Source organism: Heterobasidion irregulare (assembly GCF_000320585.1).
Source record: "Heterobasidion irregulare TC 32-1 unplaced genomic scaffold scaffold_02, whole genome shotgun sequence".
Lineage (NCBI taxonomy): Eukaryota > Fungi > Basidiomycota > Agaricomycetes > Russulales > Bondarzewiaceae > Heterobasidion > Heterobasidion irregulare.
This window is the reverse complement of record NW_009258198.1, coordinates 30,900-56,683: the sequence shown is the minus strand read 5'-3', so window position 1 is coordinate 56,683 and position 25,784 is coordinate 30,900. Positions and strand designations below refer to the sequence as shown.

General features: G+C 52.7%; 8 protein-coding genes across 8 annotated transcripts; 7 read left to right on the top strand and 1 right to left on the bottom strand.

Annotated features, from left to right (window-relative positions):
* Positions 1-573: 573 nt before the first annotated feature.
* Positions 574-2,264, top strand: HETIRDRAFT_443382 (uncharacterized protein). Its single transcript, XM_009543603.1, has 6 exons — positions 574-767; positions 822-1,044; positions 1,102-1,483; positions 1,542-1,596; positions 1,635-1,830; positions 1,892-2,264. Exons 1-6 carry the CDS (start codon positions 711-713, stop codon positions 2,020-2,022), a joined length of 1,044 nt encoding a protein of 347 aa, XP_009541898.1. The 5' UTR covers positions 574-710; the 3' UTR covers positions 2,023-2,264.
* Positions 2,265-3,352: 1,088 nt separating this feature from the next.
* Positions 3,353-6,392, top strand: HETIRDRAFT_101209 (uncharacterized protein; the record flags this gene model as incomplete). The annotated part of the gene is made up of 9 exons (XM_009543602.1): positions 3,353-3,870; positions 3,950-4,189; positions 4,239-4,757; positions 4,823-5,001; positions 5,098-5,469; positions 5,546-5,764; positions 5,822-6,073; positions 6,143-6,277; positions 6,328-6,392. The coding sequence occupies 9 exons, from the start codon at positions 3,353-3,355 to the stop codon at positions 6,390-6,392; spliced, it is 2,499 nt and encodes an 832-aa protein (XP_009541897.1).
* Positions 6,393-6,730: 338 nt separating this feature from the next.
* On the top strand, positions 6,731-7,955 carry HETIRDRAFT_101210 (uncharacterized protein; the record flags this gene model as incomplete). Its single annotated transcript, XM_009543601.1, has 2 exons — positions 6,731-7,877; positions 7,927-7,955. The coding sequence occupies 2 exons, from the start codon at positions 6,731-6,733 to the stop codon at positions 7,953-7,955; spliced, it is 1,176 nt and encodes a 391-aa protein (XP_009541896.1).
* A 944-nt stretch (positions 7,956-8,899) lies between these two features.
* On the bottom strand, positions 8,900-9,929 carry HETIRDRAFT_311089 (uncharacterized protein; the record flags this gene model as incomplete). The annotated part of the gene is made up of 4 exons (XM_009543600.1): positions 8,900-9,040; positions 9,181-9,318; positions 9,391-9,672; positions 9,726-9,929. 4 exons carry the CDS (start codon positions 9,927-9,929, stop codon positions 8,900-8,902), a joined length of 765 nt encoding a protein of 254 aa, XP_009541895.1.
* A 44-nt stretch (positions 9,930-9,973) lies between these two features.
* Positions 9,974-13,384, top strand: HETIRDRAFT_470064 (uncharacterized protein; the record flags this gene model as incomplete). The annotated part of the gene is made up of 9 exons (XM_009543599.1): positions 9,974-10,594; positions 10,710-10,880; positions 10,949-11,086; positions 11,180-11,419; positions 11,504-11,595; positions 11,690-12,077; positions 12,201-12,338; positions 12,459-12,806; positions 12,870-13,384. The coding sequence occupies 9 exons, from the start codon at positions 9,974-9,976 to the stop codon at positions 13,308-13,310; spliced, it is 2,577 nt and encodes an 858-aa protein (XP_009541894.1). The 3' UTR covers positions 13,311-13,384.
* Positions 13,385-13,886: 502 nt separating this feature from the next.
* HETIRDRAFT_309128 (uncharacterized protein) lies at positions 13,887-14,825 on the top strand (the record flags this gene model as incomplete). The annotated part of the gene is made up of 1 exon (XM_009543598.1): positions 13,887-14,825. A coding segment is annotated over one exon (939 nt), but the record flags the coding sequence as incomplete, so codon positions are not given.
* A 141-nt stretch (positions 14,826-14,966) lies between these two features.
* HETIRDRAFT_448262 (uncharacterized protein) lies at positions 14,967-20,263 on the top strand (the record flags this gene model as incomplete). The annotated part of the gene is made up of 10 exons (XM_009543597.1): positions 14,967-15,035; positions 15,727-15,956; positions 17,084-17,681; positions 17,738-17,992; positions 18,063-18,377; positions 18,437-18,917; positions 18,989-19,317; positions 19,378-19,407; positions 19,463-19,513; positions 19,574-20,263. 10 exons carry the CDS (start codon positions 14,967-14,969, stop codon positions 20,261-20,263), a joined length of 3,048 nt encoding a protein of 1,015 aa, XP_009541892.1.
* Positions 20,264-23,203: 2,940 nt separating this feature from the next.
* Positions 23,204-25,627, top strand: HETIRDRAFT_470059 (uncharacterized protein; the record flags this gene model as incomplete). The annotated part of the gene is made up of 5 exons (XM_009543596.1): positions 23,204-23,272; positions 23,327-23,545; positions 23,604-24,663; positions 24,719-24,903; positions 24,959-25,627. The coding sequence occupies exons 2-5, from the start codon at positions 23,354-23,356 to the stop codon at positions 25,625-25,627; spliced, it is 2,106 nt and encodes a 701-aa protein (XP_009541891.1). The 5' UTR covers positions 23,204-23,272; positions 23,327-23,353.
* Positions 25,628-25,784: the final 157 nt, after the last annotated feature.

The window sequence follows — 25,784 nt, the reverse complement described above, 5'->3', positions numbered from 1 at the left end:
CCGTCGTTCTTTCCTGCGAGGCCTGGCTCAATGTCGTATGTCGCGGTCGCCGTGCACGTTCTGTCGACCCTTTCTCCGGCCGCGAGTTCGCGTTCGTTCTTCTCCACAGTGCGGGGCAGCGTCGGGCCACAATCTGCCTCAGAAGCACGCGGCTCCCGTCCGCTCACGTGACTCCCCGCAGCGAATCGGCGCGGGCCCAACTGTAGCTTCTCCTTTGCTCGTTCGTCCAGATCGCTCGAGCTCCCTGCCGGCGACAGCGTCTCGTTTAACACGTCAGAACACAGCTGGGCGCTGGGCGCTGAGCGCTTTCATCATGGCGTAATACAGCAAGTCATCTGTACCGTTTGACGTCCGTGCCGGAGCTCGGTTTGCACAACTCATCCCTGCTGTAGTACTCCTCGAAACATATGTCACTCTGCGCAATAAAGCGGCTCCTCGAACCCCCGACCGCCCCCGTCATGTACATACCAGGCCGATGTGCGGGTCCTAAAACGAGGCGCATCGCCTCCCATCATTCCATCAGTTCTCATCGCCTGCTGTCACTCACGATATTCGTCTACTTGCCAGTCTCCTGTGCATCTCTCCCATGGGCCTGCGCCACTCGCTCAAAGCCCTCATTTAACACGGGTCCTCCTCCGATGCACTGACACTTGACATCTTTCTCGTTGTACCCCACAATTCTCTCATCGCGACGCTTATCAGCACTCGAAATGTCTGCCACCTGCCCGAATGGGATTCTTGCTAACGCAGACGTGTCGGGAATCGGAGTATGTTCCTTCGCTCCATCTTCACTTTCACTCGTGATCCTCACCCGGCATCAGATCCGCGTCAGCTTCTACGTGACCACGTTACTCACAGCTCTGATCCCTTCTACTCCATACACCGACCCTCTTCTCGGCGCCCTGTTCACAAACGCGAGCATCAACGGACTCGGCCTGCTGATCACCGCCATCGTGCAGACTTCCCAGAATGGCCTGTCCTTATATCACGCCCTCTTCGTTCAGCATCTGCTCTTCTTCCTTGGAGTGGGCGTAGCCCCCGCCGGTAAGCCAATATTCCCATCTCGCATTCGTTCAATCTAACGCGCGCATCTGTTTGCAGGAAAGTACAAATTGAACTCCCTCCGCGCGGGCATGCTGCTCGTCACCCAGTTTGCTGTGCTGATCGCCTATTTGGGCTGGTCGCTCTATCTCTGGACGCACACAAAGTCGTTCGGCTCGCAGCCCGGCTGCAACGACCAGGTCAAGTATGTCTTCTTCTTCGTCACCGTCCGCGCGACTGTGCCATGGCTACGCATCGTCTGGATGATCTCCCTCATCGGCGGCTGTATCGGCTTATTCACCGGGCTCGTCGTATACGTGATCGTCTACACCTGCTTCAAGACGGCGGCAACTAGGGGGGAGCACCCGATGATGACGATGCAGGGTGCGGGCGAGGAGCAAGCTTCAAGTCGCGGCTTTTATTTTTCATTGGGTCTGCTACTGTGAGTCACGTCGGTTGGTTATTGTGTATTCCTTGTCCCAACCTCTCGTTCGGTGTAGTCCAGCTGTATATTCTGTCGTCACCGCCGAGCTCTTGGCATGTCCCGATTTCTTCGTGAGCGTGCGGCGCCATCTAATCCCTGCTATCATCAGGCCAAGCGCAACACGATCGTTCAACCAGGCGAAGGGGCATGGACTTTCGGCCAGATTCTCTCCCTCGTGATGATCATCAGCAGCCTGAACGAAGTCTTGCACTTTGTCCTCAGCTTATTCTCGCCGCGCCACGATTCAGACTCGGACTCGGGACTCGGCGAGGTCGAAGGCAGCCCGTCGAGAGGGCGGCCGAGAAGTAAGCACGTATTTATCCTGCGCGCGTCCCCTTCCATACAAACGTTGCTGTATCGTCCAGGCCCGGAACGGAGGTTTTTGCCTTGGGCCCGCAAAGACAAGTCGAATAGCACGCAGCTGCAGGAGGTCAGCTGAGCTAGCTCACAGCGTCCTATCGGAGGCGCTGCCGGCCGAAGGTGCGGTCCGACTCTAGCTACGCAGATGACCTGTGGCGGGCAAGGCGATCGGTCTGATATGGACATTTGTTGATTGGTTTGAATGCGGCGGAGCCACTGCTGTTGGCGGTGAGAGCAGCGGACGCTGAAAGTGCTGATTCTGTCGTATCGACATTGGTCGTATGGAGACGGGGCTGCCAGGCTCTGAGAGGCTACTTACAGTAAAGGAAGTTGGCAACAGATGTTGCCGACTCATTTGATTCCACGGAAAATGCGAAGCTCCCCTTTGTAATGTTCCTCCGTGAGAAGCCTAGGTTTTCCGTGGGCGGGTGGCCTCATTGGAAAATATCGCCAGTATAGCCGAGGGCGATGCTCAAGTCGTATGCACCAGTTTCCGTGTAGCAAGCGCTAGGCGTTGGAGAGAAAAGAGCGCTCATTTAGGCTGCTTGGATTGGCCACGGCCCACGACTGTAAATTTCAAAGGTGGCGCATCCCGAGCGAAAGCAGAACAAGTCCAAGTGAGGGTCCGCCTCACATGACACCATCCGAGAAGACCACCTCTAAGATCCCACTGACACCCCTTTTGCCCCGCCGCAAGTGAAGAATGTCCTTCAGGTCAATGCGCGTGAGTAGATCGTGGCATTTTTAGAGTGCCTGCTGTCTAAAAATAAGCATGCTGACTTTGAAAATACCGTCGAAAGAATGACTGTGTCTTGATCCGTGACCTTCCAGCCCACAGCAGACCTGCAGATGGCGGTATTTATGGATCGCTTGTGCTATAGATATCTTTGACAACGGCATCGACCGTCCGAGGGGTGCTCGAGTATGAAGGGGGGTTTCAGAGCAGTCGCTGCTCGACGTGCTGAACAGAGGACAGCTTGTAGGTTCAAGTTCTTTCAAAGCCGGTCATATACGGTCGCCTTATCCCTTGCTACTTCTAGTGCTAAGGAAGTGCTAAGGAGGGACGGGACCGATGTTGATGACAACACTGTTGTGACAGCTTGCCGAAGTTGCCGTACCTGCTGCGGCAACTGCGGCTGCGTTATCAATAGTAGTGCCCCCGTCCGAGGTCGCGCGACCAACAAGTTTCGAACAGATTAGTATGTCCTAAAAATACACCGGGTTGTAAGTCGCCCACCTTATTACTACATGCCAACCGCACCACTTTCGTTCACACTGACCTCCCCTCTCTAAACAACCACGTTCCTTGTACCACGCTGGATTTCAATGGGCATTTCCAACGACGAAACTGTGAGTCTATCTCTGACGCGTGTGCTTAAAATAAATGCATGGAAGATGCTGAAGGGCCTACAGCATGGTCTAGTCAAGAATGTCGACGCAAACCGCCATGGTTGGCCAACTTCCAATATGCATCCTCCTCCCCCATACTACCTCCTTCCGACCGACGAAGAGCTTGTCAACGGCTATGTAGATGAAGAACTGGGATCCCCAACATCACCCCTCGTTTCATCAGTGTCCCGATCATGGCCTCCTCATATTCCATACGGAAAATACAAGGGCTCGTCGATTGGCGGACTATTCAAATTCTCTCAAACAGGCTGGTCAAAGCGGAGGCTCAACCACAGATTTCAAAGAGTTTGCTTGCGAAAACACCTTGTTCTTCTTCTTTCTGGTGCAGGTATCGCCATCATCGTGCTCTCGATTTTTTATATCGGGCTTGTCTCGTCTGCTTTCATCCCTGTCTCTGTTTTTTTTGGAGCTTCGACATCGGGAGATGCATCGAATCTCCCTCCACCTATGCTATCCCACTCCCTTCTCCGCGGAGATTGCCTCGAAGCATGGGTCGCTCGTGGCGAAGTATGCAATCATCTCGACCTTAGCTCGGTTGAGGTCTTGGACGCAGTCTGGTCGTGGGTCAATGGCAGGTGCGCCCATATCCTCCACCGAGTTCTATTTATACATGCATCATTAACGTCTCGTGCGACACTTCATCTGACCCTGAAGCGATCCCCGACACCAGGCCTCGCGATCGTTTTGGGATGACAAACCGGTCGAATATTCTGTCGCAGTCACTCAGCAGCCATCTTCGTCAGTAAGACAGGTCCCTTCCTCGCAGGCGGCGCTGGACGAGGCGCCAAAATCTGCTCTCAGAAAGGATAAGCGTGCCGAAAGCCGCTCGCCGCCTTCTAAGCGACTCAGCCGTCAATCTATGCCGAATACACAAATCAACGAAAAATGGTTCCGGTAGGTGATGCGTCATTTGATAATTTCAGCATATTTTATCTTCATACAGGGATCACGACGAACTGCGCTATTCGATGCGTTCGGTGTATCAGCACTTGGCACCTTACCTTCGTACCGCACACATTTTGGCTACTGACTTCTCACATCCGTTCGTTGCCCCCGCCGTTTTGGCTCGCTCTCGACCCTCGGCATCCAATCAATTTATTGACATCGACGGCCACGTGAATTCGTCCCTTGTCGGGGTTTTTGATGTCTTCGGGAACCCTGATAGCGCAACCAATGGGAGCTGGAGGGAGGGTCAATGGCCCCAATGGCTAGACGCGGACAGTGAATGGATGAGGAAAGAATCCGATAGCGGATGGAAGGGGGGGGTGCGCGTGCACCATCACTGGAATTTATTCTCTGTTCCCCCCAATTTGCGACGGCAAGAGAACGGTAAGGACGATTTGTCGACCAATGAAAGCAGCGTTGTCGACGAACTCCACTGGAAGGAGCGCGTCCTGCCTACGTTCAACAGTTTCGCTATCGAGTCGCAGATAGCCAACATTCCAGGCTTGAGTGAAAACTTGTGAGTCGGTGACCCCTGCATCCTGCTGAATGACGCTCACGGACCGAACTCGTCCGTTTTTACAGCATCTACAACAACGACGATTTCTTTCTCGGCCTGGATCTGTCGCTGTCCGACTTTGTCACTCCCTTGTTCGGCACCGTGTTTAGGATGCTTGGCGAACTTCGTGTGGAACCCCTGGAGAACAGCAGGGCCGACCCGAGCGGCGAGTGGCGCGCGTTGCATAGAAGCAACTGGGTCCTAAGTCAGCGATTTGGCGTCCGGAAGCGACCGTACATCATTCACGGCGAGAGGCTTCGTTACAAACTGTTATGTTTTCGCTGATACCAGCGTCTTTTAGCCACCAAGACCCTTTCGACCCCGCTACTCCAGGAGGCGCGCATGATGTTTCCTGAAGCTTTTGCTCTGACCGCTACCCATCGGTTTCGGGCGAAGGGGCATGACATCAATGCTGTATTTCTCACCAACCATATGACTGTGGAACGGCACAGGGAGGCACTGCTGTGGAGTTTTGTCGTTGCTCGCGGCGATAAAAACGCGGATGGAATCTTGGATGAGGCAGAAATAACGGACCTCATGTCCATCGTTGAACATGGCACCACAAATGCTCAGAAGCCTAAAGTGGTCACTCTTCCCTTTCGCAAAACCCTCCATGATGGAAGATCGGATTCCATTCTGAAATCTGTGGGGCTTCCAAGACCAGAGCGGACGGGTGAGTGCAATCTAATTAACTACCACTTGCTCTCCTCCCGTCTCGGAATCTGACCAGTCCTTGCTCGCCTTTGAAGGTTACCTCTTTTCCTCTCGCGACGGATATCCATATATCGGCGGCTTAAATGGATTCACGAAACACAGTGTCTCCACTTACCCTGACATGTCGCGTAAAGATGCCCCGAAACTATGCTCGCTGAACATCGACCAGTGCTTCCCCATCGAAGGAAATACTACTCAGGCCGATACCTTATTCAAGAGGTTAGCTTTCGAACAGCCAAATTGTGGAGATTGTCGTGCGTACCAAGTCTCCGATTCCCAGTGCTGTGTTGACAGCGTTCTTCTCTTGCCAGTCATCTATCATCTTGTGAATCTTTCAGGAGATCTTGGGCTATCTGCATTTCTTCCACCTGCCGAGTCTCAGTTCCCCGTCAATACATCGACCGTGAACTCTGTCGTCGAGCCCACACCGTTCCTTCCTCTGTCCACCGAATGGGGCGGTAGCAATTTCTCGCTCTCTAACGTTGCTTTCGAAACTGGCTGGCCAGGGAATAGTCGACGCGAATTTGCCATGCGTCTTATTCAACGTTACTCGTATATCATGGGTTCGTCTATGTGTCTCACGTATCCGTGCGGTTCGATAGCTAATTTGCTGTGACACTTGATGCCGGCAGGCTCTTCCCCAATAGAATTTGCCGCTCTCAAGACACCAAAGCAAGCTGCTGAAACAATAGGGAACCTGAACAGGACTGAGAATGCATTCATCTGCGTGAACGACGATATCACGAGCGGGCAGGAGCAGATAAGCAGTACGTCCAAGTCGGTCGCACCGCCTAGGCTTTGTCTGACATGACTATAGAAACATTTAGCAGCTGGCTTCATTTTGCATTTCCAGACGCGCTGCCTTATGAATTAGCTGATTAGTGCTGTATGCAGACCAGGTGTCAAGAGCGCCAGATGGAGTGTAATTCGATAACTTATTGTATCAATATACTGTACCACCGATTCTCACCCACTTTTTACTCTGCCTGCGAATCTGGAAAACAAAGCGCGTCTGGCAGGTTGAGATGGTGTGGTGGCGTCAGATGACCTTCAACACAAATATTACCTAATCTCGCCTCCTTCACCCGTTCTCGCTCGTTCCGCTCACTGTTGTTGTCTCCGAACCACGAGACCACCACCGTTTTTTCTTCTTTCTTGTTGGAGCAAGCCACGCCGGGCGTCGCTCGCAACGAACATTCATCAATACATCTTCTGCAATCATGTTTCACCTCCAATCCTTAATTCGTGCCGACTACCGCAAGTCGCTCTTCACGTCGCGATCCGCTCTTGTCGAGAACACTAATGCTTCGCTCAACGCGTCTGACCTCCCGTCCAGCCTCTCGTCTTGGAATAGCAAGGCGTCGCCTACCGTCGCACTCTCCAGCGCATGTGCGCGCCCCCATTGCGAACCTAGCACCAATATCATTCCTTTTCCTACCAATAGCCACCCCGATCCTTCCATCTCGTCTGCTCTACCGCTAGACTATGAGTCTTTATCGCGACCGAAACGGGCACTCCCGCTCGACGCGCCCAGGCAACGATGCCAGACGCCACCGTCCCACTCCCTCGCACCGCGCCGCAAAGCTCTGCCTCTTCCTGGTGTCATACGCCAACGCAGCGCCAGCCAGTCGAGCGCGACCGGAGTTGTGCGCAGCCAGAAACGGCTCAAGCGTGGAAAGCGTGTCACTGCCGAGCTAATGTTCACTGCTGCCGTCCATCGTAGCATCGTCTGTCGGATGAAGCGTGCCAGAGAGCTCAACGGGTCCTGCGAGCAGAATACAGATGTGGAGATGAAGAGTATGGGAGCCAAAGATGACGGCTCGTTAATACTGAACGCACAGGAGGAATTGCTCGTCGCTCGACTCTGGCAGCGGCTGGTGGACCAAGGATGTAGCCCGGTTTTATTGGACGACAGGACTGTGGGCGTGCCTGATCGACCGAGGACTTCGAATTCTGTGGGTGTTGTTGAAGACCTTTCGATGGATATCACTCCCAGTCACCGGATGGAGTCATTGCTCCCGACGGGTATCTCAGCTCTTATTCACTCCCCCGCAGTCCTTCCGCCGCCTCCTACAATATCACCGCCGCCTCCTCCCGAAGCATCTGTTGCCATATCTTCTCCTTTCAGCATTGTGTCTTTGCCACCGCCCGTGCCACGACGCCATGCTCCCATTCCCTCCTCCGCACGATCGATATCGGTCGCGCCAGACGCATTGACTGTATACACCATGCCACAGCTCGTGGCAACGCTTACGATACGTTACCGTGATCGCAAAGCCGTCAAAGCACGAGCGTCTCTCCCGCAGACAAAGAAGCTCAGTCGGACGAAGAGCGCGTTGGCCACAGGACGCGTCGTTGTCGCTGAGGGTATGCTTTGATACTTGGTTTATGTGGGCATCGAATGTGTTCGATGCAGCTGCGGTTGGTTCTCGACTTCATGTTTAACTGTCTCATTTCTCTCGTCTTGTGTGATTGACACCACGCCATCTACCATTCAATCATCTTCCCAATGCATTTCATCTATCACAACATTCCATCACGGCGTGCGTCGTCCATAAAAACCTCATCATTTGGTTATGTATTTTTATCTTTTTCAGCCACCATCTATGATCCTACCCTCTTATGCTCCTCTATTTAATGCGGGACCATCGGCGCATGTTCCACCATGCTACTTAATTGTGACAAGGCACACGTGCCATCCAGCCTTTCATTGCCTTCCGCTTCCTTCCCCACCGGTTTTTGACACATCCACCCAATTCACTCGTTGATAGCCTTCTTTTCCACCGTTGATATCTTCTTTGGTACACACTTACTACTCTGCAGCAATGTTTCTGGACAAAGCATATCAAGCACAGGATCAGCTCGACACTGAGCGATCGCGAATATGACAACACAAAACATGCAACGCAACTTGGATATGGCAAGCCCTGTACCATCAGAAATTCGGCTTGATGACCTGTAGTACTAGTTTCCATAGCTGACCTCATGGAGAAAAAAGATGTTCTGTGTATAGGAGTGTGGCACTTAACATCGGAGTTGGGAATGTTGGAATCAAAGGTTTTATTCATCATTGACAAGATGCACTCCTGCAGAGATCTTGAAGGATGATCTCTGTATAGACAACCATAAAGTAACCCATCGCTTCTCGAGGAAATGCATTCGAGGGGGAATACGCTTTCCTCTGTGCATTAGAAAGAGATAAAGCCGTTGGGCCAACACAACTCCCGCGACTGCGACTGCCCATACGTCCGCTCATTGGAAGCCTTTTGGCATTCTAATTGCAAAAACCTCTGGCTTGTCAGCTGTCGGCCCTTAAAGGGTCTGCACGAAATGATCGACTGCCTTGACATTTGTTCTTGGCAGCGGAGGAGAGAACTGAGTGAGGCACGTCAAACGACGGCGGCGCCCGTCCCGCGCTCAAAAAAGACGGCGCCTGAGTCGGTGAGTCTATACTGCAAGGCGCGGGTGCGGGGGATGAGCGGCGGAGTGGAAGCGGCGGGATGGAGAGAGCGTCCAGCATGTAGGGCGACCTGTCAATGTAATCAGCGCGCGTGTTTTTAGTGAGAAAACGACCAAGGTGAGGGAGCATATGTTGAGCCCGTGAGTTCAAAGTATTTAGGGGTGGGTCAGGGAGAATCATAAAGGTGGAGGGACATGCCTGACCACTGACGGCACCGCTCTTGCCGCTTGCGAGAGGGAGAACGTCGAAGTGGAGGGAGGAGAGTTGGAGGAGGATGCGCAAGAGGTCGTCTTGGCTAGGTTCGTCAGGGATCACAGTGTGGTGCCGGATGACGAGGGCGATGGATTCCTGTGAGAGGGGTGTCAGCACAACAGAGCGAGAGGCGGTGAAGCAGAGCGACAAAAAAGTAAGAGGACTAACCCGGGTACAGAGGGCGGTGAGGGCGCGGAGGAAGCGTGCAACGTCAGACAATGGATGGCCAATCCATGAAAGTGCAGCGATATCGTCGACGACGACGAGCACTGGCGACAAATTGGGTGTCGGGCGGTCAGAGGCAGAGTTGGGCTTGAGGCAAGCATCGCGAAGGGCGTGGACGGTGGACCGGACGCGATCGAGGAGCGGGCGCAGGGTCGAAGGACCGTTTGGTGGGACGTCTAGGAAGACGAGTGACTGGTCTTCGATTTTCTGCGTCAGATTTAGGTTCTAGTTTAGTAAAAGTTAGTACTCATCACTTGCAGCAAAAGACGCGTGCTTACCGACCGCGCCGCAACCGCCTTCCATCTCGCCAACGGCTCCGACACCGAAACTACCACCGCCTTAGGCCTCGTGCTGGCACCGTCATAGGCAGCGGTCTTGATGTACACAGCGAGAATTTGATGGAGCAAAAAGTCGGCGGGAGCAGCGAGCTGGTCTGTGATGAGCACAAGTTGGCCAGCGATGGGTGCTGAGGGGAAGAGCATAGAGAAGGTGACGTCACGTCACACGCTCCTCGACGTCGACAACGATGTCCACGACATTGGCCAATGCCGGTGCGCGCGGGGCACCGCGGCGGGCGCCGGTATCTGCTCCTGCGCAAACACACGCGACAATCAGCGTCGAGCAGTGGGAGGCGCTGGCTCCGCTAGGCGACATGCAGCTGAAGAGTGTCGCCGCCGTGAAAGCCGCTGTCGAGAAATCGTCTAGCACGTTCAGAGTGCGTCTGGCATTTTCGATGCCTTCGTGTCGCTCACTTTGTTTCCAGTTCCCACAAAACGAGGCTCGTCCATCCCGGCCATCCACGCCGCTCGCCTCATTGCCTTCAAAACTCCCATCGTCCCGTCCATCTACCCCAACTCCTTCTCCGCAATCCCAGGTCTCACATTTACACCCACCACACCCGATTCGCACTCCAGAACAATTCTATGACTGGCACGCATCTCTCGACCGCGCCGTTGCCCATGGACAGGAGGCTCACTTCCGTGCCCATCTCACTGCGCTCGCCCGGCACCTCGAATTGTGCGATCGGCTGACAGAGAGAGGGGAGGAGGTCGATCAGGATGTAACAAGGATGATGGAAGAGTGGAGACGCGTTGAGGAGGGAGGCGAGAGTATGAAGGAGGCGTGCGAGAGGTTGTTGAAGGAACGGGTTAGTCTGTTAGTCCGCACCAAGCGTTCTCTATTACTGGATTTTTCCTGTTTTTTTATCAGAATCATCTGGCATATCAATATATTGGCGGCTGACGATGACTCCATACGATTAGGATGCCCTCCTCGAGCTGCAAGACGCGCTTGGCGCTCGGCTCGACTACTTCGCCGAGCTCGAGCACGCGACCCGCATGCTCAACCATCCGGGCGAGGCTCTCGTCCTTCAAACAGACTTTTTGTATATGGTCGAGCGTGTCGATGTGTGCATAGAGTTTCTGAAGGGTCATGTACGGTCTCTCTCCCGATCATTTTCACACCAAGTCTCGCATTTACGCGTTGATTTTTTCTGGAATAGCGCCATTACAAGGAAGCAGACATCTACCTTCTCCGTTTTGAGCAGTGCATGACACGTGCTATGACCCTCGTCAAAATGTACGCCGTCGGTTCGCTTCGCGCGCTCGCGCAGGACGTCGCGAGGCGACTGAGTGAGAATGTGTGGTCGCAGCTTTCTCTATGAATCCAAGCTGTTTGCTAACCTGTTCTTCACTTACTTAACCATCTCACGCATGGTGAATCAACCTCACAGGACGTGTCCCCTACCGCCCAGTCTCACCTGCTCTACACACGTTTCGCAACCGTCGCTGCCACCTTGTCCCCGCTCCTCTCTGAGCTCGAGCGCCGCGCCGCGGCACACCCGGCATCTCTGTCTGCCCTCCTTGATGAGTGCCATGCTGCATACTTCAGCGCTCGGAGGAGCTTGTTGGTAGCTAGAATCGCGGAGGAGGTGAAGGGACTGGAGCCTGGGAGGGCTGAGGTGGTCGAGTTGGTGAGTCATCTATGCTTTCTCTGTTTATTAAATTTTTGAGGAGGCTTGTTGATATTTACGAATTCATCGATATATGCGTGCCAGACACGAGCCGGATGCAGCTATCTCAAGCAGCTATGCACCGACGAATTCGAACTCCATAGGTCGTTCTTCGCCTCGGGCGAGGACCATCTCTAGTACGTTCTACAATCGGTCTTCGCAAACTGATCGCTAACGCATAGACTTCCCCTCCCCTTTGCCACATTGGGCTTGTCTTACCATCGAGGACAGCGCATACCTCGAAACTCTATGCGACTACCTCTACGATGATCTACGCCCACGTATCCTCCACGAACAACGCATCTCTGCGCTATGTGATGTGTGCACCGTCCTCCAGGCGCTGATGGTACTCGACGCGCCCGCGCCTGAGATTAGCACTGGAGTTGATTCCGACGAGGAAGACGTCTTTTCGACCAACGCCGGAGTCTCCCGTGGCAATGCAGGCACGCTGCACATTAGCCGATTGTTGCAGATGGTGCTTCAGGATGCGCAGACACGGCTGTTTTTCAAAGCGCAGGCGGTCATCCAGAGCGAGATCAGATACTATGTGCCCAAGACAGAGGACCTGGCATATCCCGATAAAATCGTTGGTAAGCGGCTCTATCTCTCTCCTCTGGGGGTTCCGTCAACATGGTGCAATCCCTTCACTCCATTATTTCCATCTATATTCTCAAGAAAGGAGGCTGATATGTCCTTTTTCACGTTGTCAGCCGCGCGTACGCCCATGACGGGGTTGCGGGAGAAAGAGCGCGAGAGCGTGCGCCAGCTGTTTGGTGCTCAGAATCAAACCTCGCTTGCCAGCCTCGAGCGTCGCGACACGTGGTTCCCGACACTCGATACGACGGCACGCGTGCTTGCGCAGCTGCACGACTTTGTTCAGGTAGGTCTTAAAGTTTCAACCTCTCTTGTCACTGCCGCGTTCTGCTCATATACTTATGGATGTATCATATCATTCATGTATGTGCGTGCGCTGCACCCCGATTCAACGCACCCGTGAAAGCCTGCAATCTTCGATGATCTCGCGCAAGAAGCCATTACACTTTGCCGACATTCGCTTTGCGCTGCCGCTGAGATGATAGAGGCCAGAGCCACGGGTGCTGCGCTGGATGCGCATCTGTTCCTCATACGCCACCTCCTCATTCTCAAGGAGATGACACGAAACCTCGCATTCGGTGAGACAAGCCGAGACGAGGCGGGTGTCGGCGGACACGGTATTATGATTGGGAGTTACGGTATGACAGACACACTTGCGGCAATGGTCTCGCGCACGACGTCGATGCTACCTGATTCGCTCGTCGCATCGCTCGGTATGCCGAGAGGAAATGCAGACATCCTGGACGCTAAGCATGTGAGTGTGGCGATTCTACTGTACGAGATCATTGGCTGACCTGCTATTTGTCGTGCATTGCAGGGCATCGATATGGAACTTAAGCGCACGTGCGAAGGAGTCATCGACAACCTTGCTGAGCCCCTCTGTACGCCACTACGAGAGTTCGTCGCGCAGGTCGACGCGCATCATAATGCGGCTTTGGGCTCTACGAACACGAAGACTGGACCGGTGACTGCACATTCTTGGGCACAGCAGGAGGTCGCAGAGAAACTTGATGCAGACTTCCGCTCGCTCTGTGCACGCGAGCTCCGTGCGGGTGCAGCCCGCGTCGGGCTGTACCTTGAGGATCGGCGCACGGCTGATGTCCTGTTGTCGCATGTGCGGGAACGCGCTGCGGAGGTGTATTGTGATTTTGCAGATCTTGTCAGAAGCATGTATGCGGGCACACTGAAGGGACGCGTGCTCGATGCAGTGAGGGTAAATGAGGTACTGAGAGAGGCAACAGACGAGAGGGAGGAGTAAGCAAGGTCCAAAGTCGGCACTTGCAATGTTTCTTAAATAGGTCTCAACATGAATTCATGTGGCCCATAACGATCACTTGTAAACAGGTTTTACGTTGGCATCCCGATTTTGGTCAAACATGAGGAGCGTGCCAACTTAGTTTGTGCGCGTAGCACAGACACTTGCCTCCTGCCCTCAGGTGCAGAATACGAACACCCCCTTCTCTCCTCTCCTTCTTTTGAGCTGAAACGGCTGATTGTCTTGTCGGCCCCAGGCTCGGCGGGTGCACACGACACCGACAGGGACGATATCGATTGGGTGGAACATCGTAACCGTGAGCGCGCGCTCGTCTCTTGAGTCCCCCCCCGCGACCAACTACGCCGTCGCCGTCGCCGCAGCCAGATCCGCATCCGCCCAGATCCGCCCCTCCTTCATCTGCCTTCCCTCCGAGCCCTCGTACGCGTTGTAACGCATTGCTAAATCTCCTGAGATTCCATAACCCTCAGTCCGCCAAAAGCAATCCCATGGTTTGTCAAATCTGCTGATGCGTACAGATGCGTACCTTCTCCCCATGGCCGCCAGACTCTGCCAGCGCCATCTCTTTCCGGCTTTAAACTATCTAACCGACTGTGGGCACTAGTATTCTCGAGACACGCACCGAGCCAAGCGATACAGCAGTTTGCGCTCACATCCCGCTTCTCTCTCATAACGCAGAATATCGATGCCTTTTCCTCGTGTCCCGTCGCACGAGCCAAACTGCTCCTCGGCAGTATCCTCGAGGGATCAAGATATCCTGACATCATCTTTCTCCAGGAAGTCATGTTCGACGTCCACACTTTCATCCTGGGTAATCCTAAAGTTTGCGAAGCCTTCCTGGTCACGGACGCCGAAGACCAGACGTCGTTCGAGGGAGTACCCTTTGCGAACATGACGTTGCTATCTAGTAAGCAATTTAACCTCAACCTGGACTCGCAGAAGGAGGAAGATGGGGTCGAGGGAGGTAACAAGTTCATGCTTGATCCCGTTTCCTGTGTCAAACTCCCCAGCAAGTATGGGAGGTGTGCGCTCTCTGTGGACATTATCCCCCCATACACACTATCCACTCCCACCACAGCCTTTTGTCTCATTAACGTTCACCTTGACTCTCTTGGGGACACGCTCCCTTACCGTACGGAGCAGATGGAGATCCTTGCCAACCTCCTGCGTGAGCCTGAATATAGCGGTGGACTGATTGAGGGAGACTTCAACGCCATCAGCCCCAAGGATCATGCTCTTCTAGACAAGAATGGACTGGTGGATGCATGGGTTGCGTTGCATGGAGAGAAAGGGCTTGACGGAGCCACGTGGGGAACGGACGTGGAACGGCATGACAGACTGGGATCAAAAAGGTTGGACAAGGTTGCGATGTTGGGCATAGAGGCGAATGATATGGAGATTCTACGCCCCGGTCTGATCAAGGTCCCCAAGCCCGGCGGGGATGCCGACTATATCCCTTGTAGTGACCATCACGGGCTGAGACTTAGCTTTATAGTCTGAGTACCATTGAGTACGTTTTGACTAATCGTAACCAACTTTCTCCCCTTGACCAGTCCCTTTTTGACTACTTGAGTCTCCATCGCAACACCCCCTTTGACTTTCGTGGTCTGATACCCATAAGCTATCGCTAGTCTAGCCATAATGGCCATTTATTGCATCGTTCCCATCCCATTCCTCAAAGTCTTGAAGATCACCCTTGGTTCTCAGGATGTAAGCATTGAGGTCTCACGTACCGGAGGCCTAAGCGATGCAAAAGTGAGTCCTAATCATTAATTACAGCGGAGAGTTGACCGTTGAGCATTAGGTTATCAATGTCGTCTTAGGGGGAAAGGAGAGCTCTTGCAATCCATTCATTTAGCACTTCCTGCTCCAAGGCGCGTACATACAGCACTACCAACGGCTCCCACACCACGCGTCTCCTGTGGGTCCTTGCTATGGTTCACTCTCGCACAGACTCTACAGTAGCGCTTATCGTCGAACGACTCAGATCACGTCCAGGTCTGTCGTCTCGCACAGCCATCTGTCTGAGAAAAATAATCAGCTGTCATCGAAGGCCATGTTCTTGTCTGCGGGGTTTTCCTTGTGCTCACGTTTGACGCATCGCCATCTGAAAAAGTATCATGCATCGTGTGTAGGCATTCCTATTTCTTGCCGTGCTTATTTCATGGGTACTCACCTTGACACGCTTCCAGGGTTCATATCATCTTGCATGGCTCCAATCAAACTGCCTTGGCGTCGCGAACTGTTTCATTCCAGCACAATACATACATCAACGAATGACACAAGTGGCACTACACCTCAATATGAATGAACGGAACCTGTGCTCATCGGTCAGTCATGTACACACCCAACATCACAGATCGCTTATCCAGTGGAACAGCTGCGCCTCTGACTGCTGCAGCGCACGTACCACCCGGTGCACCCCAACCGCCACGTCAGACGACCGTGCAGCCCGGGCACCGTCTCGGAACATGTACTTGTACACCTCCCTCGCCACCACAGGACCGCCGTAATCCCCGACAGAGTACATCGTCCTCACAATCGACCTGAACCCCATCACCTAAGTGCAGCCGCCAGGCTCATCGACTCGTTCTGCGTGACGGACCCCACCACCATGTGGCACGCGCTCAGGTATGCAAAGTCTGCCTGCAGTAGCTGCGCCTGCATCAGGGTCTCGACGTTCAGATGCCTGACATGGCCCAGGTGAAACGTGCTCAGCAACGGCTGTTGAGCGTCGACAGTCCCGTAGCAGCAGAGGTGCACTCAGCTGTGCGTCCACAGGTTGTCTAGCACAGCCACTGACGAGGCCTGTATCGTCGACGAGTGCTGTCATAGGAAGTGACACGCATTCTTGCAGAACCTTGACCTTTGTCTTTACGCAAGGCAGATCGCAAAACCTGGCCGTCTGGCTCTGTGCCACGGCCAAGATCCTGGCAGTCTCAGCTATGAAGGGCATTGTCGGACGAAAACATTCCAATTTTCCCGACTCGGTCTGAATCTTAGCAGTCCTCCACATATGTCAGCTAGCTGATGGAAAAGTTACCAAATACCAACAATGTTCAGTGTTTTATCCCGTGTCGGGTAACTGTCACGTGCTCAGAAATGTCAGCTATTGCTACCAATTATGAACGGAGGATTTCTGCTTCCGCTGATCCAATGAATGCTTGACAATTGCCGAGTATTGGCAACCATCCGCCTCCAGATTCGGTGATCGCACTAGGATGGTGAACTGTTGACAATTGCCAGCTATTATACGATGATTTCCATCCCTCCGTCCCCACACTTTCCCAGATCGATTTGGATCTTCTTTAGTTTCTCCACGTCTTTTTTTCAACCTTCTGCGCGTGGAACCTGCGACCCGTCAGGAGCCGCTGCAGCGACAACCTCCTGCCCGCCCCTCTGGTTAGATCTCTGATGCTCAGTCATCCACCGTCCACCAGCCTAGAACTCAGCACTGATGCATGACACGGTGATACTGAAGCATTATGTTGGCTCAGGAGGGCGCCGCTGCGAGAGGCTTACAATCGTGAGCAAAAAAATCCGGAAACCACCGGTTGGACAACGTAATGGCAAGTTTGCGAGAGTGCTTGTTGTCAAAAATACCCAATTCACACCGCCTGTCTCCCTCGAGCCTTAGTGCGCGCAAAACAGACACCATCGCTATCTGATCAGGCTTGAATCCGATTCAAAGACGATCAAGCGTTTTCAGTTGGTGTGTACACCCTTTGCAATCACCCACCACTTGCTCTCGTTTGCAGGATGCCGCCACCTGCCGATGAGCCCATATACTCACATCACAATCGCATTCAACGACCACGAGCTGATACTGAGATTGAATTCTCTCTTGCAGTGATATCCGCCTTGCATCAAACCCCAGGCCCTGACTTTGAGAAGATGGCCAAAGACGATGTCCAAGACAACTTCTGGACTATCGAGACCGACACCTTTCTGGACCACGTCCTTGGCTGGAAGACCGCTGACAACGACGTCTGCAATGTCCTCCACACGCTGAACTCGTCTTCAGCCCAGTGGCTTTCCCTACCGAAAGTTCCGAAGCTAAAGAAGGAGCTCTACTCTTCGTTTGCAGATACTGCCAACGCAATCGTCGCTGCCTGCAGCGCCACTAATCCCATAGTTGAACTCGCGCTTGACATCTCCTGGCAAGCGAGTCCTAATAAAAGCCCGAAGTCTCCCGACCGGTGGTCGCCGCAGAATCGCCCTGACTTGCTGGCCGTTATCGGACTAAAGGACGCCCTAGATGAGTTCAAGAGACTCGACACACAAATTCAAGATCTTGAGCACCAACTGGGCTCTGGGCCAGAGGAAGAAGCTGAAAAGGAGGAGTTGAAGCTTCAGGTGCGTCCGTTCTTCGATTTAAATACAGTTAATTCGGTCTCATCGCTTTGTCTCAGCGAAAGGAGGTGCTGAAGAAATGCGAGTTATGGTGGTTGCGTGTTCACGTTCCCGTTGAGATGAAACTGAAGGACAGCGAGGAGGAGATGTTAGAAGGGATATTCCAGCTCTGCAGCTACATGCGGATGGTGCTCGCCGAGCAACTGGACCGGCGCTTTGCTATAGGACTTCTGTTGTGCAAGTCGAAGCTCACAGTATGGATGTGCGACCGCTCTGGTTTGGTCGGAACACGCACCGCGATCAATATCCACGCCGTAAGTTTGTATTCTTATTTGTTCTTACCCGCTCTAACGGGACATCTATTCATTTTTCCTTTTTGCACAGGAGCCTAAGAAGTTCATCAAGGTCATCATATCTCTGTCTCGTCTCAATCCCTCTAGGCTCGGTTGGGACACAACGATGCGTATCTATCGCATGGAGATGGCTACATATCACTTCTCCACAGACAAGGGCGTGACCGTCGACTACTATGGTGCGAGCCCGCATGAGACGACTTGGACTATACAAGGTCCGAGATCTGACGGAAACGAGGGCGAAGACAGGTACTTGACGGTCAAAGCTCTCAGTACCGTGCGAGCGCAGGTGATGGAAGGTCGAGCGACGATTGTGTGGCTTGTTATGAACGAGAGAACCATGGAGGTAAGGTCTCTCGGGGTACATATAATTGACTGATCATATGTACTGACCTGACATGCTAGTGGTTTGTGCTCAAACAGTCGTGGCGTCCGGAGATGTCGCAGACTGAAGCAACGTTCCATAAATCCCTGTCCAAGCCGCCCTCTTTTCACATCTGCAATATAGTCAACTCAGTCGACATCAGAGTCATGGATGACGAGCAGGGAGGCATGGTGGTCGACGACACGGCCAATCACATTCGTCGCGGCGTGGAGGTCCGAGCCTCTTCACTCAAGAGAAATAAGTTGCCTAAAGATCCCGGAGTGTCCGAATTACGCTCGACCAAGCGCAAGAAGCCGGAGCTCGATGAGTCCCAGCCCCATGAAAGCTTTCTTCACGTTACATCGACTTCTTCCGAGGTCTTGGAATTCTCTGTCATTGCCGACGGACGATCGGCGACAAATCGCGTCTTGACGCGCACTTTGATGCGGACGTACGGGTGGCCCATCAAGTTCTTCAAAGACGTTCCCGAGCTTGTCAATACCCTAATCGATGCTGTGAAAGGTGAGCATCCTTTCAAGCTGTCCGAATCTTATGAGCATTCTGCTGGCACCGTATTGACCGCCTTTCTCCAGGACACCGCGATTACTGGTTTAGTCTTATGCTTCATCGAGACGTCAGCACCGGCAACGTGCTTATCTGTCCCAGGTCTGATGTCAATGTCAAAGATACTTGTGGTAAACTCATCGACCTTGATTGTTCGAAAACATCGGACACACGCGTAGAATACCCAGCACCAGGGCCTCCCGACAAGGACACGGCTGGATTCCTTCAACTCCGCTGGCAGATGTCCGTAACCGACGAGGCCGCTGGCATCCTCATCGCTCGTTACCCATCAGATTTCTTGATATATATAGACGTAGCTCTCAGCATGAATCCGGACCTCAGAACCGCTAACAAAAAGGTGATTGATGTCGTTTATTCGATCATACTCCAGACACTGACCCTATGACTTAGCTGACAGCAGAAGATCTCTTTTTTGGAAACACCTTTCGTGAGCTTTTATGCTGAAAATCCGACCGGCGTCTCTACTCACTGCTGTCCATCAGGATCGCCCTCCAGCTTGGGATGGGCATCTTCCACATATAAGACATAAGACAGTGAGCAAACACCTTCGTCTATCTCTCGACTTTCGTCTGACACCAGATATTGTGCTCCAGGGCACCAGGGCTTTCATGAGCGCCGAGATTATATGTTCTTCAAATGTGCTTTACCGAGGTACCGAGGCGCTGAGGCCGGCGGGCCGGGTTGTCCACAGCGCCATTCACGATCTCGAGTCTTTCTTCTGGGTCCTTCTTTATCTCTGCCTCACGCGTGATGGTCCTGGCGGAGGACGTCGAATTGAGCTCTCCATCAATGAACCTTTGACCGAAGAGACCAAGCCGATATATGCCGCTGTTTACTGTCTATTCGACTCTGAGGACGATCACACTCTATGGAACAACAAATGGCTGCTCTTCGACAACCCTGACGACCTCGACGAAATCATCCTCAAGTGCATACACCCGTACTTTGATTCTTTGAAGCCTCTTATCTCCAGATGGTGGAAGATCCTTCGCTTTGGATACATGACCTACAACGACTATGTGGCGGGAAGCCTACATGACCGCGTTCTCACGTCCCTCAAGGACGAGCTCGGGAAGATACAGTCGAAGTCTAACTTGCATTCAAATTTGGATGCTGACGAGGTTGCGCGCATGGAGAACAAGACAGATAAGGAGATTCAGCGAAGGAAGGACGACCTCGAATTCATTCAACTCCGGGTTCGCCAACTTGACAAGAGCTTAAAGAGACAATCGCCGCATGCGGGGCAGCAGAGACTGCCTGCGACTCCGCTAAAGGATAACTGAGGGAACCGACAGGGCTCGGACCAAGCACCGGTCTGGGATTCGACGTCTCCGAAGGGGAGGTCGCAACATCCAGAGACGTGCACCGGTACTGTGCCCGGCTCTCCACCCACTCCTCCGCCTCAGTTGAAGAAGGTGCGAACGGGCAACACTAGCGCTCCATCGTCAGGACGTCATTAAGGCAGGTTTGTAAGTATTTACGGCCAATGAGAACACCCTCAAATGTGAATGAATGTGGCCGAGTCCCTGCGAATATGAGTCAGCAGGTGGCTACTGCAACGCATGAAAACAGATAGGGTCGCATAAGTAGCATCGAACCGAGACACCTGACCATCGATGCGCCAGTTAATATGCCGATTCTGTTCGAGGCGGAGGGGTCAGAGCAGACGACGCTCTCCTTGCCCACTGTCCTATTGATGAGGTTCGGCTGTGCAGCTCATCGTTAGCTTCATATAACGTGAATTCGACAGTCCTAATCTCATATCCTTGAACTGCATGTTTCCGAGTTCCCCAAGCTCAGCGACCGTGTCATGGGCAACTTCTGTTGGTACGAATAGTTGCACCAAGCTCATAGTCTCAGAGCCTGATGTGCGTGCTACTTCAGTCACTTAGAGACGGTTCGATACATGGAGATGCGAACAGAATAAGCTGGGATATTCATTGACCACAGGGGTGCCCATGGCGGTAGAAGAATTGTAGATGGAGAGTTATAAAGAGAGATTCTGACGATGCGAGGAGGCACGCTCTTCACCAGCTTCAATGTTTGTCCGGATTCCGCAGGCTTTTCAATTTTTCGTCCGTGCTCAAATTGGCCGCAATCAGGTATTTCAACCTTTTCTATTCGCACTGATTGTCGGCAAGCGTCAGCATCGTCCCTAGACTACATTCGCTAGATTTTCCTGCGCTGAGTCGCTGACAGAACCTGACCAGGCAAGGCCAGTCCGGAGTAGTCTCTGTTGCTGACCCTATGTGCAGAAAATATTCATAGGCCAGTCCCAGCCAGGATCGCCTCATTGATGCGCACAAGTTTATGCACTATTTTCTTCGTCATTAGGTACCGCCGACCCATATTTAAATCTGCTGCTGGCTAGACCTGGAACACATAAGACGCTGTGCTCTCTAGCTAGGAAATATGACTTGAGATAGCCTCCACGACTCAAGTTACACCGAAGACATGTAACGCTCAAAGCTTCTTCTAGATTTTTATGCCGTACGTCGTCGCATCTTGTCCAATTACACACCCCCTTAGTTTCCATGACAATGTTTGCAACGTGACGCAACCACACACCTTCTTACTCCCAGTAGCTCAGGCTCTCCTCTCTGAGAAATTCACATGCGCCTTGTTGCTATTGTACACGTCGCCATGGCCGCCTTTGAACTCAACATCGTCTGCGAGATGCTCCATGATACCGCGCCCTCGCTCCTGCATCCAGACGTGAAGGTTCTGAACGGTCATGAAAAACCGCGGGATGCAGGAGTTGCGGACCAGAAGGAGGGATAGAGGGGTGGGGCTGATGAAGCGATGGGACGCAATAGGTTAGGGAGAACCAAAAAGAAATTGCTGCCAGCGACGCTGTGAGTAGTCTTCTCTTACAAGCCTCCATTCAACTCCATGATGCCGTCTTCCCTCCGCTCTACGCTGGTTATTCTATCTATACAAAATCAATACGAGGGTAACAAATGCACAAATGCTCTTCAACTGCAACAGCTACCACGCACCGAGCGTCACCGCCCGCTAATTCTGACACATATCTCGGAGCAAGCTCACTTACACCGTCAAACATTTCCCTTGCATGTCCACCTAAAGTGTCTGGACGAGCATTTGCTCCTGGCTTTGACTACTTTCAAGTTTCAAATCCCATTCTTTTCGAAACCCAACTTCAAAATCCCACAAATGGGAGGAAACAGGGGAATAGAGAGCATTCGACATGTGGCCTGAAAATATATAGCAAAAGCTGTGGCATGCCAGAAAACACGAGCACGCGCAGCGCTCGCCGTATGTCCGTCACGTTGTTTGCCAAAACAATGTGATCCTGACGAGCTTAGTTCAGCAGGCCCACCGGCCAGATGCCAAGCGTGCATTATGCGCCTCGCTCGCGTCAGCACCGTGTGCTGCGATGGATCCTGCAGTCGGTCTGCTAGATTTGGGCGGACAACGTGTCTGGGAATTAACGTTCGTTACGGCTGGCTCATATGCAACGGGTTCGTGAAGAAAGATGGCGATTACTTTGCCATCTCACTCCTATACGCTACCTTTATTCTGTAAGGCCACGAGTCGCTTTGAGCGAGGCCCATTTTTGACAAAGGAAGGCCGCAGATTAAAACAAATCGGATGGCCAGGAGGCGCACGCCAGGAGATACACTTTGCCATCCGCTGTCAGAGCACAGGCTCAGCTGTCCTCCACGATTTCGGTGTCGATATTCATCATGCTCAGGTTGTATAACTTGAGCAAACGTCAGCTCTAGAGCGCCTTCTTTGACACTTCCTTAACGAGGTACGCTTGCTGATGGAGTCGGGCACGCGATACATCTATCGCCAAGATTGGTGCCGATCTGCGTCCATCGAGAGTAGCGCGGTTGCGTGGTGGCCCGTCTTCTGTACTCAACTTGTGATGGGTCGTTCCACTGTCGCAGGCCACTCAAATGCACCCCGATCACATTTGCGCCATGACAAGCGTGGACGTTACCGGTCGCGACCATGATATCAGAGTCTGGGCTGCGGAGCGATCACTAGTTTGATGTGTGTAGCGTTCTGCTCATAGAATGAAGTATCCTGTAGCTCAGTGATCTCAATGACGGCTCGTCTGCCACCACAAAGGTTCATACAAGCGGCCTTGTAACTCGGCCACAAAGCGATCACGTGTCTAGGTCGCGGAGTTCTGTGGCTTCATGGCTTTCAGTAATATTGGTTCAAACGTTCACCAGCAGAGGTCACCATCACAAGCTTGTTCGAAACTCGGGGCCACAGTTTGTGGCATTAGTCTCCAGTACTTAAGCACTTTCTCTATCCCTGTAAGTGATTCATTCAACATCTGTTCTACTGCTCCTGACATGTCTTCGCACAAGATAGCCAGCACTCAACGTTTCAGTGCGATGGAAATATCCAAGGCGCCGGCTGAATACGCTCTACTTGCTGAAGAGACTGAGAACGACTTTCACGGACCTATGCCTATCACAGAATTCTTTGACGCTTTCATGAAGACGAAGGATGACAAGAAACCTCCCAAGCGTGCCACCCAAATCTTCAAGAACATACCTAGGGTCGGAAAATTTGAGGATCGCTTTGTGCGTATATGTTCTCCTTTGTTATTAGAGACCGATATTGATTATATCGTATTCACAGAAAGATGCTGTCGAGGCATCTGGAATTTGCCAGAAGCTGAGATTTGTCAACACGACCGACGATCTGGATGCAGACTTCAAACGCAAGCCAGACATGGTTGCTTACAAGAGATCTCTGCAAGGCGGTGATGTAACTGACTTTGAGCCGATGGAACTGTGCATCGAGCGCAAGCCAGAGACTAAGGACCCATTCCAGGATCTCGTTCCCAGCGCGACCTCTGGCGATACAAACACAGTCTTACATCGCTCGCAGGAGGCGACCATGAATCGAGGACAAATCTGTTCATATGCAGGCTTGCAGCTCTCGGCGCAAAACCGGTTCTTTCTGTTCACTGTGGTCTTGCTTGGTGACTATGTTCGCTTCATTCGATGGGATCGCGCGGGAGCTATTGTGACTGAACGAGTGAACTGGAGGAGAGATCCTACTCATCTGATCATGTTCCTTTGGAGGTTCAACCGTTTCAATGACGTGCAACGTGGACGAGATACGTCGCTCACAAAGCCCATGGCGAGAGACATCAAGAGGGCGAAGAAAGCATTTGACGAACGAGCCAGGTTTCTGGCTAGGCTCCTAGGCGAGGACAAAGAGACGGCCCAATGCCTCTACTCGTCTGATGCCACCTTTCACCAGTTTTGTATCACGGACGACGACACGCACCGGAAACACTATTTCATCGCGTCGAAACCTCATTGGCAGAGCGGCAGCCCGTTTGGGAGAGCCACCGACGGGTACATTGCATATGACATCACGCGACAGAAACTTGTGTATCTGAAGAACAGCTGGCGGTACTTGGAGGATGGGATCGAGAAGGAAGGAGCCACCTATCGACACCTCGAACGATCAAGTGTAACCGGGATCTCGACGTTGATCTGTTCTCAAGACATTCTGGGTCAAGACACGCGGACGCACGAGTACAGTTCAAAAGAGTGGTTCTGCAAGACGACGAATCCTCCGAGGCGACACAGGCTCCATCGGTTAGTTCTGGGGGACATCGGACGGCCCTTGAGCCAATTTAGATCGTCAAAAGAGCTCGCCAGCGCTACGTGCGATGGGATGAAAGGTAAGTCGACGATGTCTTTGACACCTCGCATGCTTACCAACGTCTTTCTGTGCAGCACACGATCTGGCATTTAGATTGGCACGCGTGCGACATGGGGATCTCAGTGCCGGTAACATTTTGATATCTGATTCAGGCAAGGGAATCCTGATTGACTGGGATCTAGCTATGAGGTTGCCAAGCGAGGATAATCAAAGGGTTGACACTCAGGGGCCGCAGGGACCGACGGCGAAGTGGCAAACGGTGCGTCATAAGATAGCCATGTAACTCACCTCAAAAACTGAACTCCTGTTTGCAGGGAACTTGGCAATTCATCTCGGCGGCCCGGCTCATGGATCCTGACAGCACGCGCCATGAACTTTGTGATGAATTGGAATCTGGTCTTCACGTCTTGCTATACACCAGTGTCCGCTATAGAGCCAGCCATCTTCCTAAGCAACAATGTGATGACCTCAAGGTAGCCTTTATCCAGCATTTCGACAGCAGATCCGACACCGTCCAGGGGCGAACATCCGGAGGAAATGGTAAAAAACAGTTTTTCCAGCCCTCTGGGAGTATCGCCTTTTCTCAAGATAGCCTCGAAATGTTCCTCAGCACCCCGCATGCCGAACTTATTGAGGCGCTTCGAACATTATTCGTTCCGCTCTATAGTGCCCCGAGAGTGTTACGACGGATGCGAGAAATGGAGCAATCTCGGGACTCCGCCCTCGAAGTCCTCAAGACTTCAAACCGATTCATAGAGATCATCGAGCAGCACCTCGAGATGGACGGATGGATGGAGAATGATGTCAGCGATGAGCTGCGTGGCTGTGATCGTTTCTTTACGGAAGCACGAGGCCTGATATTTGCGGCGCGGCGTAGCTCGTTGTTGAGCGCTAACATAAAGCGCGGTAGTGGCTCTGCAGGTGTAGCTAATGCGACGCTAGCATCCCTTCCCCCTATGGCCGAGTCCAGTGGGGAAGACTAGTACGCTTGGTAATTTGATATGCTAGTTTTCCATCACAACTTACGATTTATGCTTTTCGATCCCTCCTCCATGTATAGTATGCGATTGTATGCATTACATCCTATGTTTCACCAATATGCCCTTCCCTGAGCTTTCTAATGTCAATCCTGTCTCGTTA

Coding starts and splice junctions, on each gene's coding strand:
- HETIRDRAFT_443382 (XM_009543603.1), top strand. CDS start 711: ATGTCTGCCACCTGCCCGAATGGGATTCTTGCTAACGCAGACGTGTCG. Junction 1,045..1,101: donor AGTGGGCGTAGCCCCCGCCG/GTAAGCCAATAT, acceptor ATCTGTTTGCAG/GAAAGTACAAATTGAACTCC. Junction 1,831..1,891: donor GTCGAGAGGGCGGCCGAGAA/GTAAGCACGTAT, acceptor GTATCGTCCAGG/CCCGGAACGGAGGTTTTTGC.